The following is an 18302-nucleotide window of genomic DNA, read 5'->3' as shown; positions in this document are numbered from 1 at the left end:
GCATACGCCAGAAGGGCTACCGAGCAAACATGACATTGCCTAGAATCAGCACAGGGAACCCCTACCAGAATGGCCTGCATGAATGGGAACCTGAAGGCTCGTCGCTGGCGAGATGGCCCGATTTGCTCAGCAGATCCTGCGCCGACGAGAAAAAAAAAAAAAAAGAGACTGGGGAAAAAAAGCCCAGCCTAGCAGACTCCAAAATTCACCCGAAGTAGGAAACGATAGAGGGAACCTAGCAGTGCCAAAGAAGCCATCGGATTGTCTAGACGCATAGTGGCGGTAAAATCTTAGATCCTGGCTTGTCGAGCCTTGACTCTCTTGGACTACGGCGAATCGAACGTTGCAGCTGTACCCGTACACTGTATCCTGCGCATCTTTTTTTCTTCTTCTTCTATACTACGGCGAGTACGACAGCGCTAGATCCAGGACAAGGCGAAGTCTAGCACTTGTTGAGCCCATGGCTTTCCGCTACGACCAGCTAGGTAGCACTTATTACGGGTCGATGGCTGCTCAAAAGGCAAAGAGACCGACGGCGGGTTCCAGGACACCGCGAGCGGAGCCACAGTCGCGCAAGGTGTGGGCAGCTGTGGAGAGCATCCCAAACCACCACGAGGCGACAGCGAGGAATGGAGCAGCTGGACCAGGCGTGGCCGCCCCCGGCAAGGCCACTGATGGTCGAAGGCTCACCCACGATGCTGAATCCGAGATTCTGACTGGCTGCTCAGAAGCTGTCTTTCGGTCGTCGAATGCGGCTTAAACCGTGAAGCACATGGCGGATGTTCACAATGCCTTAAAAATACTGCCTTTTGGCGAGTCTTTAGCTCGCCTTGCAGATACCGCCAATCTGGGTTCAACCGCGACTGCGACAAACAAATAAAGCAGTTGCGTCCCTTCATCCTGGCCTCGTCTCCCTTCCTTTCTCTCTCTCCATCCTCATCTTCATCACACTTCTTTTCCGTGTGTGTTGGTGTGGTGGAAGCTGCGAAGCAACCCATCCTTGTTGCTAGGGCACTGTCTCTCTTCCCTTTCTCGGACATTTCCCCCCGCAACCACAGCGTTTGCTGTCCAATCACATTGCTTGTTGCGACGGCAGCTGCACAATTCTTACTACTGTGCATTGCATAACCCGTTTATACGCTTCGCCATGTCTGCTACAGAGCACCATGGCCTGAGCGGCGCGATTCCGGGCGAGATCCCAATCCCCCACGGCCCTCACGGCGACAACGACGACCGCGATGACTTCCCGCTTGAGGATTTCGACGAGCGCCGTGTCTTCGCTCACGTCACTCGCCCCGACGACAGCTACACTCCAGATGGCACCTACTGGGCTGATCTGCCCATTGGCCAGCGGGTCAAGTTCGTCTCCGCCGTCGACCGCCAGGCCGCCAAGGAGGAGCTCAGCACCATCTGGTCCATGATGAAGAAGGATCCTCTGTCTCCTGTCTCATGGTATTTCCGCAATGCTGTCATCCCCGGTGCTGGTCTTGGTCTGGAGGGCTACGTCCTCTTCTCCATCGGTAACTTGTCGTCTCTTTTCGCCGCTGCCTGGCCCGAATGCTGGGGCTCCAAGGCTACTGTCTGCGACCCCAACTGGATTGCCGCTGTCACATATTTGGAAATTATCGGTATCATGATTGGTCAGGTTTTCGTCGGTGTAAGTACTCGCCCTCAATTGGCTCAATCAGACAACTTGTGACTGACTTGGAAATAGGTTATTGGTGACTGGGTTGGTCGTCGCTGGGGTCTCATCCAGGATGCCATCATCATGTTTGTTGGTCTCCTCATGCTTACCGCTTCCTGGGGTCTTACTCTCCAGGGCTGGGTCATCTGCTATGCCTGGTCTCTCTTCTTCTACTCTGTCGGTGTTGGTGGTGAATACCCCATTACTGCTACTTCCTCTCTTGAGAGCGCCGTCACTGCTGGCAGACTCTCCACCAAGGAGGATCGTCTGCACCGTGGTCGCCGTGTCACCATGGCTTTCCTGATGCAGGGTTGGGGTCAGTTCTTCAACCAGGTTGTCCTGATTGTCCTGCTCGCCATCTTCAACAGCGGCCGTGGCGGTCCCCCTTACACCAAGGAGGCTGCTCAGTTCACTTTCCGTCTGTCCTTTGCCTTCCCTGCCATTGGTACTCTGTGGCTCGTCTACTACAGAACTTGGAAGATGCCCAACGCCTCCAAGCAGCTTTCTGAAGCCAAGAGCCGCACCAGCGTCACTGGTTACGATGTTACTGCCCTCAAGTCCTGCTTCACCCACTTCGGTGGTCGTCTGCTCGCCACCTCTGGTACCTGGTTCTGCAACGACGTTTTCTTCTACGGCAACAAGCTTTTCCAGGGTCAGTTCATCAAGATCATCTCCGACAACCCCAACTCCCTCATGACCGCTTGGTCTTGGAACTTGGTCAACATTACTGTCTCCCTCGCTGGTTACTACGCCGCCACCTTCCTCATCGACAACAAGCTCTACGGCCGCAAGTGGATGCAGCAGGTTGGTTTCTTCATGTGCTTCCTCATGTTTGTCATCCCTGCCTTCAGATATGAGCACTACTCCAGCCCTGCCGGTATCCACTCCTTCCAGGCCATGTACTTCCTGTCATCTTTCTTCAACCAGTTTGGCCCCAACTCCGTCACTTTCCTCGTTGCCGGTGAGGTTTTCCCCACCCCCATCCGAGCTTCTGCCCACGGTTTCTCTGCCTGTCTCGGCAAGGCCGGTGCTCTGCTTGCTTCGATTCTGTACAACTACATCCCCATCCAGACCCGATTCTACGTTGTCCCCTGGTTTGGTCTGGCTGGTATGTTCCTTACCTGGCTTTTCCTGCCCGACACCACCGGTCTCGATCTCAAGGAGCAGGAGCGACGATGGCGCTACATCCGTGAAGGCCGATCCGATGAGTACCACGGTGTTGCCGTCCACCCCCAGCACCTTTCCCTGTGGGAGAGATTCCGTGGCGCCAGCAAGTCATACGACCCCCAGGCGGACTGGAAGCAGAAGGTTGAGGACATGCGATCTGAGTGGGAGGCTATTCAGGCTGCTCGTGGACCCAAGGAGACCGAGGATAACCACGATGGTCTTCCTCGCGATGGCGAGTTCTCTCCCGAGATTCACGCCTTCTTCAAGCGCTCCAGCCCTGCTGTCCGCCACCAAGGTGGCGTCTTGAACGAGAAGATTGCCACTGATGAGGCTTCTTCCGAGTAAAGACCCATCTACTCCTTTTAACCTTTCTGATACGACAAAATACTTTTACAACTTTTATTACAATCATTATTCTTAACGCGTAATATGCATAAGGGGGTTTCTCTTGTTTTTGTTTCTCATTATACCATATATCCGGGGCAATGGAAGGCGGTGGATGAAGAGGTGATGTGCACATAAGTGGTGTGGATAGAGCGATGTATTTGCATGGTCGTTGGGAGAAGAGTCTCCAACGCTTGAATGATTTTTCTGCGATTCCCTAAAATTGGCGATTCCTACTTAGAGAGTGGGATATGGAAGTGCGTTGAGTATAATATAGAGTATTGAGTATATATATACCTAAAGTGCAAATGATACGCCTTGCAATCTGCAATGATTCTCATAAATTGTGTCGTTATGGTCGCTTGTGAATTAGTATGTGATAGTAAGTGGAATCGCAGATGGATGAGTCTAGTAATGGTTGTATTATTGGTGTGTCCTGTTGCCATGTATAATTCCATCTGGAGATGGTGACTATCGTCAGCTGTTTTCCCGCCCGGCATAGTTTGAGGATGAGCCGTATGATGTGACACTAATATGAGAATATTACATACCGTATACCTCGCTTTTTCAACGATAAATATACCTATAGGTCAGTGTGGATATACCTTCCTGGCTGCATACCTCTAGGCTATAGAAGGAAAGGTCTATTTAAATACTGATACCTTGACTTGTAAAAGAACCATGAAAAATGCGAGGTCAGATTATCGTCGAAGATGCGAGGTCAGATTTATCGTCGAAGTTGCGAGGGAGTTATAAAGTCAAGGTACCAGTACTTAAACGAACCTTTTTGTCCTATGGCCTAGAGGTAGACAGCCAAAAAGGCATATCTATAATACCCATTTATTACTTATGAGTATATTGATCATTGAAAAAAGCGAGGTAGTCAGCGCAGCTGATTTTGCCTAATGGAATACACAAGATACATTGATGTCAGCGGGAAGCCGACCTAAGGAGCGCATCTGAAATAATCCCTGCCTTCTAGAATGCTGTGGAGTAAAAACGAAAATAACAAGTTTTAATTTAATTGGTTATAAAAGCCCCGCAGAATTCGCAAAAACAGGGATTGTTGTATAAAAAAGAAGATACAGGTTTTAATTGGTTAAAAAAGCTCCATAGTATTTGCAAAAGCAGGGATTATTGCATAAAAACAGAAATTACAGGTTTTAATTGGCTGGAAAGGCCCCATAGCATTTGCGAAAATAGGGATTATTGCATAAAAAAAGAAAATATAGGTTTTAATTGGCTAGAGAGGCCCCACAGCATTCACGAGGACAGGGATTATTACTGCGGCATCAACTTACAGTATCTTGTACGGTATAACGGAAAAATAGCAAGTTCTACTATTGTGTTCCGGTACCGTATTAACTCGCTGCTTCAATGATAAATCAATGTTTGGCCAATCAATATTCATTACAGAGCTTCATTAACCAATTAAACTCCTTGAAGTTTCATTTATTATGGCTCCCTCGCATTTTGGACCATGATTCCCTCGCAACTTCAATGATAAGGTACGAGTTTGATTGGCTAGATTCTTTATTATTACCACCGTTTACTGTATCGTCGGAAAATAGCGAGGTAGTCTGGTATTAATCATTTCAGGTAAAAGGAAAAGAAAGGATAACTTCAAAGGTTCTATCCCTGCTCCGTAAGTTTATCACATCTCTATTCTCTGCAGCTTAGTACGCAAATACTGTAGGTCCAATGACCGCTTAGCCTCTAGGAAAGAGGGACGACGTATATACACTCCTCATAGTTTGAGTATGAGACGTATGATGTGATGCTGAGATTAAACAAAACGGAAAAATAGCAGCTCTGCCATTGTGATTTGGTATTGACCATTTCATCTAAAGGGAGAATAAAGGACAAGTTCAAAGCTTCCATCTTGCTGGAGATGCAAAAAGCGCCACTTATCCTCAAAGAGAGACAATGTAAATCCACTCCGCATTTCCGCAGCCACGAGTCAAATTCTCTTCTGTCCGACTATCTCCAGGCCCTCCTCCTTCTTCCCTCCGCACATCCCTCCCATTGATAGGCTTTCCACCCCTTCATTCATCTTTGCTTCTATTGGAGGTAAATCTTGTGACAGTCGTGTTTAAGAATATTTGGAAGAAAGTGGGTCAAGTTGCGATGCTGACCAGAATTCTAACCCAATACGGCAATATGTATTAAGCCATTCTTGGTTAAGCGGCATCGCATGGGAAATAGTAGTATGGAGATTCGGCATCAGATAGTTCATGGAGCCACGGTTTCGTGTGCTGAATTAACCGATACGTCACGCTAGAAAACTCCGAGGGAAAAGGGCAAAAAGAATTATATAAAGGAGATTAATGGCCTTAAAAGAATCTTATTCCCGAGCTAGACATCGCAATGACAGCGGGATGGCGATGCTGACTCTGTGGACTAGCCCTCTTGGGCATTTGCATCATACTTCTGGCTGAGGAGTTTGGACGTAAGTTGATTTTTTTGCGACGACTATCAAGTAATGGGTCTGGTATTTTTAGGAGTTTGGTTCCAGATCGAGTGAATATATATATCGAGGGGAGGGCCGCTGGTTTGAGTTTGGACATGCTCAATAGATATCCATAACAATCTGACTTTTGTTTATCCTCACATCTTTCAATACCCCTTTTCATCAGCACCAGCAGTCTTCTCTTCCAACATACAGCAAACAGCATATAACAGCCATGGCCACCGCAGCGAGCTCACAAGTCATCCTGTCCTCCGAATTCATCCTCAGCAAGTACGGAGAATCCCTCGCCGGCAAAACAAGTATGTCACACAAACACATCCATCCACTCCCATACTCAAGTCCCCTCCCCTTTCTTCCAAAATAGACGCAAGACTAACATCAAGCTTCCCAAGTCCTCATCACTGGTGTTGCCGGCGACTCCATTGCTGGTGAGCTCGCCGTCCAAGTCAGCTCCGCCAACCCTTCCACCCTCATCGTCACCGCCCGAGCCGAGTCCCGAGTCGAGCCTATCATCGCCAAGATTAAGGCAAAGAGTCCCGCCGTCAACGTCCGCTTCCTCAAGATCGACCTCTCCGACCTCAAGGACGTACGAAGAGCAGTACAAGACCTCAGCGATGTCCCCAAGATCGACCACCTCGTCGCCGTGGCAGGTGTCATGATGCCTCCCTTCGCAAAGACCGTCGACGGCGTCGAGTCGCAGTTTGCCGTAAACTACCTAGCCAACTTCTTGCTGGTCAAGGAGCTGCTGCCCAAGATCCGGGCCGCGGCACCCAAGTCTTCCATCGTCATCTGTGGCAGCTCCGCTATGCGGGGAGGAGTGATCAACCTTGACGATATCAACTATAATGTTTGTTTCTTAATCTCCGTCTCCTAATAAGCACACACAAATGCTGTCGGATATTAATATTCCATACTCTGCAGGACGGCAAGGATTATGACCCTCGCGCCGGATACGGAGCGTCCAACGTTGCTCGATCAATGTTTGCCAAGCTCCTGGCCGAGAAGCTGCAAGGAGAGAGCATCCGCGTCTTCAGCATCGACCCTGGCGGTACGTAATCTCGATAAAAAAAAAAAAAAAAAAAAGGGAACTCCATAGTGAACCCGTGATGAGCTGACCATTCGTTTTCTACCATGTAGCGGTTGCGTCCGGACTGCAGCGCCACTTCACACCCGAGTTCATCGACATGATTAGGGCGATCCGAAAGTCGGGAGAACGTAAGTCTTCCCCATCAAGATTGGTCGTTGAATCGTTACATTCTCTGACAGCTTCATCTGAAACAGCGATGCGTGATCTCGATGGTCGTCCGATCTTGTTGCCGCCTTTTACAGGCACATCTGAGGGAGCGGCAACGCTCATCACCGCCATGATTGACCCAACTATTGAAGAGTCCAACGGTGCTTACCTGCACAACAATGCGGTTGCTGATGAAGAGCTTACCTCGCACGTCTTGAACCGCGATCTCTGGCTCAAGTTGTGGGAGCTTAGCGAGAAGCTCATCGGAGAGCCTTTTAACGTCTAAGGTCTCCCATCTTTCTCTCAATCAGCGTCCAAAGGAAACTCTTGTTCTAGAGTCATAACGCGTCTCTGCTCCATGTACCAATATACTTCGATAGCATCAATACAAAAAGCGTAGCCATCACTGAACCCCCAAGAGCTTCTCTTTCCTCTCCTTTCGCCAGTAATTCGTCGTTGTGATCAAGTCTGTACATTCGTCCACCAGCCACGGCCACTTTTGTATCATGGTTCCCGAGATTTCGTAGCTCGCAGGATCGAAAGGTTCTCCCCAATACACCATGCCTATCACGCCGTCCTCATCAGGCTGACCATTTTGTAAATATAAATGGTGGCAAAATTCATCTTCATTAAAATTAGCAGGGTCATTTATTCGTCTCAGCAGGGCGTCTCTCAGAGATGGCTGTGCGCAGAGATCGATCCATGGGTGATGAATGATTTTTCTCTGCAACTCAGTTGGCTGTAAACTAGGCGGCAGATGCATCAATTCATTGCCATCGCTGACAGCGTCATTCTCGGCACTGGAAGCCGCCGTATCATCGGATGATGCAGGAGGTAGCGCAGGCAAAATAGCGTTTTTGCAGAAAGCCGATATGGTAAAATTATCAGACAGCATCTCCATGGTCAGCCCCATCCTCTCCGCATTCGCCATCGCACCCCGGATGACGTTGAATTGCATTACCGACAACAAGAGTTGGCTGTCTAGCGTGTACTTGGCGACATTTGTGGAAACAAATTCTTGTAGCCGAGAGATGAAGACGAAGCGATCTTCCAATTTCATATTGCAGAAGAAGCGAAACGCCTTGTCGCGTTGTTCCTGGGTAACGAAAATGTCTGGAAAGCCTGGGTTAGAGTGCCCAGTTGTGCTACTGCTCCTGGGGTCGACAACGATCATGTCTGAATCATTTTGCCGCTGTCGCTCATCTTGTTGCAGCTCCTCGGCCTTTGGGTCAACATAAATGACCCATTTGCTAATACGTTTCTTCTCCTTGTGCTGTTGCTGTTGCTGCTGCTGCTGCTTCTCTTTTCTTCTCCTACCTAAACAATTGATTAGCTTTGCACTCCAAAAGAAAAAGGAAAAGAAAAACTAAATATATAAAAAAGAAAAATAAAAGTAAAAGTAAACAAAAGAAAAAAGAAAGAGGAAGAGATGGTTAGTTAGTTGGTTGAGGTTGTGACTTACGACTTGCCCGTTGATTCAATCGATTCTGCATCTTCCGCCGACTCGCCGGACTCGCCACCTCTTCCATGTTCATCACCTCTGCCATATTCTTTTTGTGTTATTACAAGATGGCTGCTGCTATCACAAGATAGTTGCTCTCTTTTTTATATACCGGCAAATAGCTGTACCATGTCGCAATTGAAGCTGGAGGTAAAAAAAACCGGGAAAGATGGAAAGTTGCTGACAAGCTGCTGACAGCTTGCTGTTCTTATAAAGATTGGATGAGTAATAATAGCGTACAACCTTATTTTCCGCCCCGGGACCCACCTGGTTCCGGCAGCCCGCTGCTCTAAATCTGAGTTTGTACGACAGTGGCCACTGAGAAAACGTGGCCATCTGAGATTAGATTTAACTCCAATACTGAGTTAATTGAAGACACAGGATCGTTCGGCTAGCTCGATTTTTTCAATGTTTAATAATGAGTATCGCTACGCTATGATTTCGTTTATTGTACATATAACTCGCAATAGACCCATGACATGACAAAACTCTGCACACTTTGTAAGGAGGTTGAGGGGCGGGATATGTAGAGGATGCCGCTGCTGTAAGTTGCTGTAGTTGCCAGTGACACAAGACCTATAACCGGAAACAGAAATTGAAAAATGATCTCGCTCATGTATCCGAAAAAGTAAAGACGGGGGAAAAGAGAATTTAAACAATAATGATGAGAAAGTATATCGCACCAAACAACCAAAAACAACAGTATATAGGACACGTAAAGAAATGAAGATGAAGAAGAAAAAAGAAGAAGACGAAAAGAGCTACTCCATCCGCGCAGACTTTTTCGCTCTCCGTATATATATCATTCCCTGAGTGCTGTCGTTGGTTCCTGATCCTGATCCTGTCCCTGTGCCTGTTACCGTTCCTGTTCCTGTTCCAGTCCCTGTCCCTGCTGCCGCTGCTGTTGCGGCTACTTCAGCTGTTCCGGTTTTCCCAGCTCCAGCTCCTCCCGTCGTCTTTTTATCGTCATCGTTAGCATCGTTACTCGTTTCCAATGCCGCTCGGGTCCCTGCCGGTACGATGACGCTCAGAACACAATCATCCAAGTGCTCATAAAAGTCCTGCGGCGCGGCAAAGCGATTGTTACAAATGGAGCAAATGGCACTAGCCCCTGAATTTGCAGATAGCGTTATGAGCCGGCCACCTCTGTTGGTTGTATGGCTATGTAGCGGCGCCTGTTCGACCTGATGGGCTGCGGCAAGGTGACGTTTGAATACGTCGGCACGATTAAACGCCTTTGCGAAAGCCGTGCCGACCCCAGGGCAGAATGGACAGACCATTGTTCCTCGGTAATGCGTGAGAGCATGCCTGTTTTTATCATACTTGCGAGCAAAGCCCTTGGTGTGATACTCACACGACTCGATAGGACACTTCTCTGGCCTCTCTTCTTGGTGTGTGAGCATATGGGCTGCCAAATCTTTGAATACACGCCCGCAATCCGGAAACGGACATCGACTGCGGTTCTCAGGCGCCGGTGGGGTCGGTATGGGCCTCGCTAGATGATGCGGGAGTGGTGGCTGGGATGCTGGTGGTGGCGGAAGCGAAAGCGGCGGCGGTGGAGGAGGTGGAGGTGGCGGAGGAGCTAATCGCCCAGCTGGGCTCCGCGACATCATTTCCCACGATCCCTGCTCCTCCATGATATTCGGCGATACCGTCATCGAGCTGACGGACGATGCCGAAACGTGCCCACTGTTGATCGGAATGGATGGCAGCTCCATGACGGGGGCCGGCGGGATAGCTGCTAGCGGAACCGTTCTGGCGCTAGGCTGCTTGACATCTTCCTCTTCTTCGCCGTCACTCGACATCTCATTGTCGACATCGCCGCTTACCTCTGCCACAGATTGCCTCACTTCGCGCATCCAATCTTTTAGTAATGACATGGGTGGCCAGTCCCCGCTAGCTTTCCCTCCACGATGGGGGTTAAAGTGAGCCCGACGAAGATGAGCCGCGGCGTTATAGTACGCGCCATAGTGTTTTTGCATGACGCAGGCTTTGCAGCTTGACAGAGGAATGGTAGGCTGTGGTGACGCCGGACTATGTCCCTCAGGCTCGCAGCAAACCCATCGCTTTACCAGTGCCGCGTGTTTCGCATCTGTATGGCGTCTCAGCTCGTGTTCGCCGCGGAATCCTTCAGGGTATTCATTACACTTGCGACAAAACACGCGCCGTAGGGGGGGTCTTTGATAGGTGGTTTTAAATCTCATAGGGGTCAGCTGGTGGAAGATGTTTGAGTTTGAGGAGGGAGCAGCCTCGGCAACTGTATGTCTCCTGGCCCGCCCAACATGTTCTGGAACAGACTGGTTTAGGGAAGTCGAGGTCCCTCCGCGGTGAATATTGGCATCATCCATCGCATCCATACGCGGCGCAAGTACCTCTCTGTACGAAGACGAGGGTGGATATGCAGAACTACCAACAGATGACCAGCGCGGCTCACGCGCCGAGATAGCCTGGGGTGTCGACAGCTGAGAATCATGGCTGGGGGAAACGACTGGTTGTCCGGGTCGGATAAAGCCATGGAATCCAAACATGTCGTTGATGCCGCCTCCCAAAGTCATGAGGAAATCTGTACTGGAGCGAATATTTCGAGCCTGCCATGTGTCCATGCGCATGATGCGACGTGTAAGCTCAAATGCGGGCACATCGTCCTGCGGAACGTCATTTGGAGAGCCATCTGTCAACATCGGTCCTCCTGTGATGAAGAAGTGGACAAGCGCCTTGTATACGCTGTCTATCGTGGTCTGGGGGCTGTCTCTGAGCGAGCCCTGGTGTTGAAACGTATGATATGGTAGCAGCGATATTGAAGCAAGGTCCATGAGGAGCGTCCGAACTATACTGAAGATACACAGAGAATAGAAAACGGCCAGCCATTCTTTCGATTGGAGAGGAGTACTTCTCAGAGCAATTGCTTCAAAAGCCGTCAAAAAGGTCACCATGGCCTGTTCAACAAGACGGCTGTGTTCTCCCGTAAAATCCAGGCGGTCTGAAGGGGGCTGATATCCTAGGTTGGGATCCAGTTGAATGACGGGCTTAGGATAGAAAAGGCAGTAAAAGGAAGTTTCGCGCAGAAGCACCTTGGCATGATATAAGACCGGGTACTGTGATTCCTCGGCCTCGCGAGAAGGAGATATATATCCGGTGTACCTCAGGAGATCAAGCGCGCTGTATGATGTCTCCTGGCAGTTCCAGCTGGCGGCCATGGCGCAAAGAATAGGGGGGGCGCGATCAAACATTTCTCGGGTAATATGTGCTGCCTCATTGTATCCGTTGAGCCTCCTCTGAGACTGTTGTCCCGACCACCAGAAGGCGTCTCGATAGTCCAAACAGTTCCTAACATGTTCACCGATATGTGCCGGGAAGGAGCACATTCTTTGCAGGTAGTCGTTTACATTTTGCCGCCTTATGGGGGACGTCGTGGAAGACGTAGGCGTTTGGAGCTGTGGTTGTGAGAAAGAGGAGCCTACAAAGCCTTTGTCAGAGAGGTGCGTTTGTGTTGATGGGTTCCAGTTGTTTTGTAAAAGGCCTTGCGGAATTAAAATGGGATGACAAGTCGAAAAAAGACACAGAGAGGTTGGAGCAAAGATAATGAAAAGACAAGACTAATGTTCGTGACAGGGAGGGGCAGAGAGGGAGAGCAGAGAACCGAATGGCTATACCTGGCAGCAAATAGTCGGTAAAGGCGTTGAGAGTGCTACGGAAACACCCAATGACAGCCCAATGGTCCTCGGAGCTTATCAATGGCAGGTTTGCGCAAGCGGTACATGGTTGGTTTCTATCGCACTGATTCAATGAAAGGAAAGAAATAAGTTAGTCTACGACAGAAAGAGACGCCAAAAGAAAGCCAGCAAGCAGATGGGGAAGAAACAGAAGAAGGAGGTGATGAAAATGAAGAGGCAAATGCCAAAAAGCTCAGAGAGTTATATCCCACCTCCTTCTTGGTCACTCTACAGCGGAGGCATGGCCGCTGGTCGTGGAAGAGGCGAAGCTCTCCAATGGACTCTAAACGAGGCAAGCTATCGACCCTGCTCCTCTTCAATGGCGGCAGGAGAGGCTCGACATCGGCATCGATGGCACTCCTCGGGGCTGCTGAGCGGCTGGAGTATGCGTAGGCTACGAGCGAGTCTCGCCGCTCTGTCGACGGCGTCGGGATTCTGAGAGGAGGAAGCCTGGAGGAGAGGGCGGGGCGTGGAAGGTGCATGAGAGGCGATGGGCCCAACGGTTCGGAGGCATTGGGTCTGGAGGGGAGGACGGACGACGACAACGACGACGACGACAACGAGGAACTAAAGGCAGAGAGCTCAGAGTCTCTCTTGGAGTGAGTGGCATGCATTCGGACGTGGCAGCTCCGATCAAGCTCGGTGGGAAAACCGTAGACGTAGTGGATGCACCGGTCGTTCCAACACTTTAGAGAGTGAGGCGGATAAGCGCTGGACACAAATTCGCTGCCGCGCTCCCGCTGGGCCCGGAGGACAGGGTCGTGGAGCTCCAGATGCTGGTCCAGCCAAGAGCCGAACCCTGGCGGCGCCGATCGCGAAGAGCCTCTCAGGGGCTCGACAACATCCACGTCTGTTTTGCAAGAGCAGGAAGAAACAAGAGAGAGTGAGAGTTAGCGTTTGACAAGACGAACTAATAATAGGCCCCGGGCAGGTTGCTTTTGGGCCTGATGATGTATGGATAATGGATGGAGTACAAGGCAGATGTAGCATCAGTATTTTGACAAATGGATTGGGGGCTTGCATGAGGCGGGTTGGTGGCGGCGGCGGGTTGCGTGGAGAACGGGAGATGGGCAGCTAGCTAATCAAGTACAAGTAGCGGTAGCAGGAGGGTCTCAGCTTACTATCTCGAACACAGGCAGCCTCGAGGCACTCGCAGCGGTGTTGAATGGCGCGAGCCTCTTCCATGTCGGACATGAAGGGGGCCACGCGCGACGCCAGGCCTGATAAATCACTCGCAAGTCAGCACATGGGCTCCGCTGCCGGACCTGAACGAACGACAGGCTCGTATGAAGCAGTATGTAGGGCCGGCAAGGACGATACGCATGTGCGGGAGGAGCAGCATGTATCTTGTCTCGTCTTGTCTAGCAGTAGTAGCATGTACAGTATGCAGCATGTATGGAGTATGCATGTATGTATGTGTGTATGTATGTACCAAGCCTGCAGAATATCCGGAGCAACCAGGTCGGTATTATGGCAGGTAAGGGAACAGCCAAGGTAAAGCAAGGCAAGGTAAGGCAAGGCAAGGCAAGGCAAGGTAGGGGAACATGAGAAAGCGTGTGAGTTGTGAGCGTGTGAGTGGGCTGTCAATCGAGGCCGGGCTCAAATGTGGACAAGGCTGTATCAGGACCAAGGCAAGGGAGCGGAGAAGGACAGGCAGGCAGGCGGCTAGCCAGGCAAGGGAAGAGACGAGAACCAGCTGGGGGGAATGATGGAAATACGTGCGCACACAGGGCATGGACCGAAGCACGCACACATATCGATGTAAGAAGAGGACACACATGGGGGGGTGTGGAAAGCGTGTGTTGGAGAGGGCAAATGAGAGAGAGAAGCCAGCCAGCCAGAGAGAGGGGCACCGATAGAGTTGGGGAGAGATGAGACGGGGCATCGTCAAAGACAAAATGGCAGATGGAGCGGACCTAGACTGAGAAACATGCAGACATACCGTGGTGGTCAACGACGCTCTCCAGAACGCGCAGTTTGTGGCGCAGCATGTCGAGCTCTTCCGGCAGGCTGAGACCGTGGTGAGAGACATGGTGAGAGCCCAGCAGGGCGGCCAGCCTGGCCTGGATATCAGCCTGTTGGTCCAGCAGGTGGCCGACGGCAGAGTCGACGTCGAGATCCAGATCTGGGGTTGGGCCAGCCATTGCTCGCGGTGCGTTTGCCGGTGTGGTTATTGCTGCTGCCACCGGTGTTGTTCCTGTTGCTGTTGCTGCTGTTTGCTCGCTTTTTATTTGTTGCTAACACAGCTGGCTTCGTTTCTTTTTTTCGGCTACGATATCACCAGGTTGCTGGCATCCGGGCCTCAGAAACATACTGTCAGCACCGAATCTGCCGTGTCCATGGCTTGCGCCCCGAGGCAGGGCAGCTGAAATGCAAACGAGGGCGAAAGCGGTAGGCGGGCCAGCAAAGAGCAAGCTGAAGAGGAGGAAAAGAGAAAAGAATGAGAAAAAAAAACCTCCTAGTGAATGGAGGCTCCCCGGGTTTGCTTGCGTTCCCTTGAGATGGGTTTCCGGAGGCCCAGACACGCCTTTGCTTTCTCTCTTATTTTTGCCCCCAGCAAAACGCTCTCATATTTTTGCCCCCAGCAAAACGCTCTCACTCTCACTTTCACGCAATCACTCCTCAGGAGCTGGCCTTGCTTTGATATCTCGTCTTCTTTTTCTTGCGTTCTTTTTGATAAAGCCTCTCTCTCTTCCCGTCTCTCTCTCTTCTTGCCCTCTTGCTTTCCTATTCGCCCGCTGTCGGCTTCGCGAACAATTTTCTCACTTGCATTTGCTCTCCTTTCGAAGCTGCACGCCCACCTGCCACCCCCTTTGGTCCCCCCTCCCCTGCAGCTGCTGGTCTATTGGGGCCATTTCGCGGGAATTGCGGGCTGGGGTGTTTTATCAATAGGGCGGTGCGGGTGGGTTTATGCTGCTCGAGTGCAGGTACTCCATAGAAAAGCGCAACGGTTTTTTCTTGTCTTCTTCAGTCTCCCTCTGTTCCCTTGGCCTCGCGAGGATTGCTGGCGGTACACGTTACAAGACAGGTGGGGCGCAGCCTTGCAGGTACGGCATCCGATTAGGCGCCGCGTCGTACTCCAGACGTAGCGCGTACTTTGCCCACGGGCCCTTTAGCTGTCCGACGGTAAGTACCGATAACGCCGCTGGTACGGATGCGACCGCGCACAGACAGCGCCTGGGCTGGCGTCGCTCGGGTCGGCACTGCGTACCAGTACCCGTAACAGTACCCGCAACCTCGCCGTCGCAGTACTGTACCAGTGCCTGACGCTGGCAGTACTCGAGCTGGCAACTCGTGCTTGGCCGCACACCCACTTCTGCAGACCGAGAGGCTCCATAATCCAGGTATGATTCGAGCTGGACGGCCTGGGCGGCATGTCTCACGCGGGGTGTGGGAGTGAGGGTGGATGCGGGTGCGGGTGAGCGAGCAGAGGCCAGGGTCGAGCACTAAGACGACCGTTGGACTGCACTGTGTTTGGGCCAGCCAGCCTCGCTGGACGCTGCACCGTGTCTGAGACGCTCGGAGCATGCCATGTGGACAGGCTACGCGGTACAGGTACCACCGCACTCGCTGAGCACCCTCGCCGAGCACCCTTATGGCCGGCTGCCGCCTCATACTGTCCTGTAGCTGTACGATATAGAAGTACTACAAGTACTACACGTACAAGCAGAGCTACGACCTGCTGGTACTAGCCCGGCAGGGGCACTGCACTGTATCTCTGCTCGGGATGCAATCCTCCGCGCGGTGGTGAGCAGCGCTGGATCTGTGCCACTTTACAGTACGCGAGCCCTAGTTTCAAGCTCGCTGGGTTGCAATAATACTCCGTACGGTACAGTGAAACGAGGAGAAGAAAAAGGCGCTTCGGAATACATCCGGGCGACACTAAAATCAGACGAGAAACAGAAGTCAAAAAACAGGCAAGGGAGACAGCCCAAAACGCAAAGGATAGCAAAAGCGGCCGGTGCACAAGCTCCCGACAAGCCACCCCCAAAAGCCAAAAGTCCGGCCTGCACCGTTTTCTGTCTGTTTATTCCCCTTCCATCCCATCCTACCCACCACTAAACTAACCGCCTCTTTTCTGATGCCGCTGCGGCGAATCGGCCGCCCTGTCTCTGTGTCTACTTCTCAGCGTGTCTGTCCGCGCTGTCCGCAGCACCCGGTATGGAAGGTCGTAATCAATCGGTCAATAAAAAATCAACCCATTTTTTTGCCTATCGCACGTTTGCAGGGTGGTTGTTGAAGGAACAAGAGTGGAAGCCCTACAGAATACTACCTATGTCGCACTATAGGCAGGTATTTTATGGGTATTAGTACCACCCACAGACGGTACCTAGCCGCCTCTATATTTGCTCGCGGTAACAGCATCGCCAGTACAAGTACAAGCAGTCAGATATCAAGTCTCACCAGCACAGCTCTCGTCTCCCCTTACATTTGGAGATGAGATAGCATCAGTAGGTTTTTACCGCTAGTAGCAATTGAGCTCCACCCATTGCACGTTGCCCCGACTCGAGTCGCAAAAAAAAACTCTATCACCACAAACGCAAACACAAACAAGAAACCCCCCGTCCAGCTATACCGTTATGGAGCAGCACAGCAGCAGCACGCAGCACCACCATCACCATCGCGGCTAGCCTGAAATGCTCAGCCGGAAAAGATGTTTCTCATTTCTGCTGCCTGTGAGACCCCCTCCCCCCTCTTCTTCCTCTTCCTCTGCCTATTCCTCCGCTTCTCTTTTCCTTGTAAATCTTTCTGTCTTCTGTTCCAGCTTCAGCTCCCTCAGCGTCTTCTGCCTCTGCCTCTGCCTCTGCCTCTGCCTCTGCCTCTGCCTCTGCCTCTTTCTTTACACACACACACACCCTTCTGCTCCGTCACTCGTATATAGTATATAATATGCATGTACTGCTTATATTATACTCTGATACAGCTAATGCTAGGGCCTACTACTAACCTAAAGTGCTCATACAGATAGTACTGAAGTTGTACTAGTACGCGTACTAAGACGTCTTGAGGGTGGTACGTGCGCTGCTTCTAGTCGCCCACCCTTGCAGTAGGCCCCAGGGCTTGATTTTTTAATCACATACCGCCTCGCCTCACCTGTCACCCCAGCGCCACGACCTGACTTGACAAGCTCCCTCCATGCAAGCCTTGCTCGTCCCATTGACCCAGTCGCAGTCCCGCTCGCCCAGCCAGCCATCCAGCCAGCCAGCCATCCCGTCTATCTGCTGCAGGCAGTATCCAGCTGCTAGCCTGCATCCAGACGCGATGCTACCTCTGCAAGTGCCAAGTTATGCGATTTGGCCGGTCAGCTCGCCAGCAGCAATCATGCAAACCACCTCTGTCTATCTTCTTCTTCCTCTTTCTCTTTCTCTCTCTCTCGCCAATGCTAACTAACCCTCTTGCTTGCGTCTTCTCAGACACAAAGCCGCGCCCCCGTCCCGTACGGTACGGGATTAACGGCTGCTCCACCCGCCGATCCAGAACGCGACAAAGTCTTCTGCTCTGCCGCTCAATCAATCAGAGCTGTTTCATGACATCGCTTAGACGACGACCGACGTTGGTTCTCACGGCCTATACTGCTAGTACCGTACCGTACGAGTACGGCTGTACTAGCATAACTCATTCCCACTCTCACTCCCACGACTAGTACAAGTACGTACTTACCGCGGTATCTGCCATGACACTTCGCCTACGGAATCCAGCTAGCAAAACTCCATATACTCGGCAGGGACCCAAGGTGGCCTCCTCAGCAGCCATCCGCCGCCATTCTCGAACGTCAAACCTGAAGCCTTAGCGCCGTTTAGCCTACGGCACATTTTTTTCACTTTTCTCTTTTCTGCAACCCTGCAGCTCAGCAGCGCAGCGCAGCCAGTCCCAGCAGAATCCACGAGCACACGCGCACCCACACGCGCGCACACACACGCGCGCACACAGCTCGTGCGTCAAGGTACTGTACTGGTACCTAAGCCCTCTCAGACAAACGCCGACTCGTCCCGTGCCTCTTTCGCCACACTTCGAAATCCCCTACCGATACACGTCGAGGACATGGTATTATGCCCCTTCTCCATCATTCCCACATCAGGCTAGAGCCGACGCTCAGACCAGAAACCCTTTCTCCACGCTAAAACACTTGTGCCGGACCTACTCCACCC

The 18302-nt window shown here is 51.4% G+C and overlaps 3 protein-coding genes across 3 annotated transcripts; 2 read left to right on the top strand and 1 right to left on the bottom strand.

Moving 5' to 3' along the window:
- The first annotated feature begins 954 nt into the window (after positions 1 to 954).
- Positions 955 to 3332, top strand: GGI43DRAFT_39894 (major facilitator superfamily domain-containing protein). Its single transcript, XM_083205276.1, has 2 exons — positions 955 to 1657; positions 1715 to 3332. The coding sequence occupies exons 1-2, from the start codon at positions 1148 to 1150 to the stop codon at positions 3194 to 3196; spliced, it is 1992 nt and encodes a 663-aa protein (XP_083066754.1). The 5' UTR covers positions 955 to 1147; the 3' UTR covers positions 3197 to 3332.
- Positions 3333 to 5919: 2587 nt separating this feature from the next.
- GGI43DRAFT_379096 (NAD(P)-binding protein) lies at positions 5920 to 7225 on the top strand (the record flags this gene model as incomplete). The annotated part of the gene is made up of 5 exons (XM_083202782.1): positions 5920 to 6004; positions 6098 to 6552; positions 6627 to 6753; positions 6843 to 6920; positions 6987 to 7225. The coding sequence occupies 5 exons, from the start codon at positions 5920 to 5922 to the stop codon at positions 7223 to 7225; spliced, it is 984 nt and encodes a 327-aa protein (XP_083066753.1).
- A 117-nt stretch (positions 7226 to 7342) lies between these two features.
- Positions 7343 to 14297, bottom strand: GGI43DRAFT_379095 (uncharacterized protein; the record flags this gene model as incomplete). The annotated part of the gene is made up of 5 exons (XM_083202781.1): positions 7343 to 8252; positions 9221 to 11897; positions 12386 to 13003; positions 13275 to 13373; positions 14096 to 14297. The coding sequence occupies 5 exons, from the start codon at positions 14295 to 14297 to the stop codon at positions 7343 to 7345; spliced, it is 4506 nt and encodes a 1501-aa protein (XP_083066752.1).
- Between the last annotated feature and the right edge of the window lie 4005 nt (positions 14298 to 18302).

Source organism: Trichoderma evansii (assembly GCF_050947405.1).
Source record: "Trichoderma evansii strain SZMC 28006 chromosome Unknown GGI43scaffold_1, whole genome shotgun sequence".
Classification (NCBI taxonomy): Eukaryota; Fungi; Ascomycota; class Sordariomycetes; order Hypocreales; family Hypocreaceae; genus Trichoderma; species Trichoderma evansii.
Note: the sequence above shows the minus strand (reverse complement) of the source record. Positions and strands in the feature narration are given on the sequence as shown.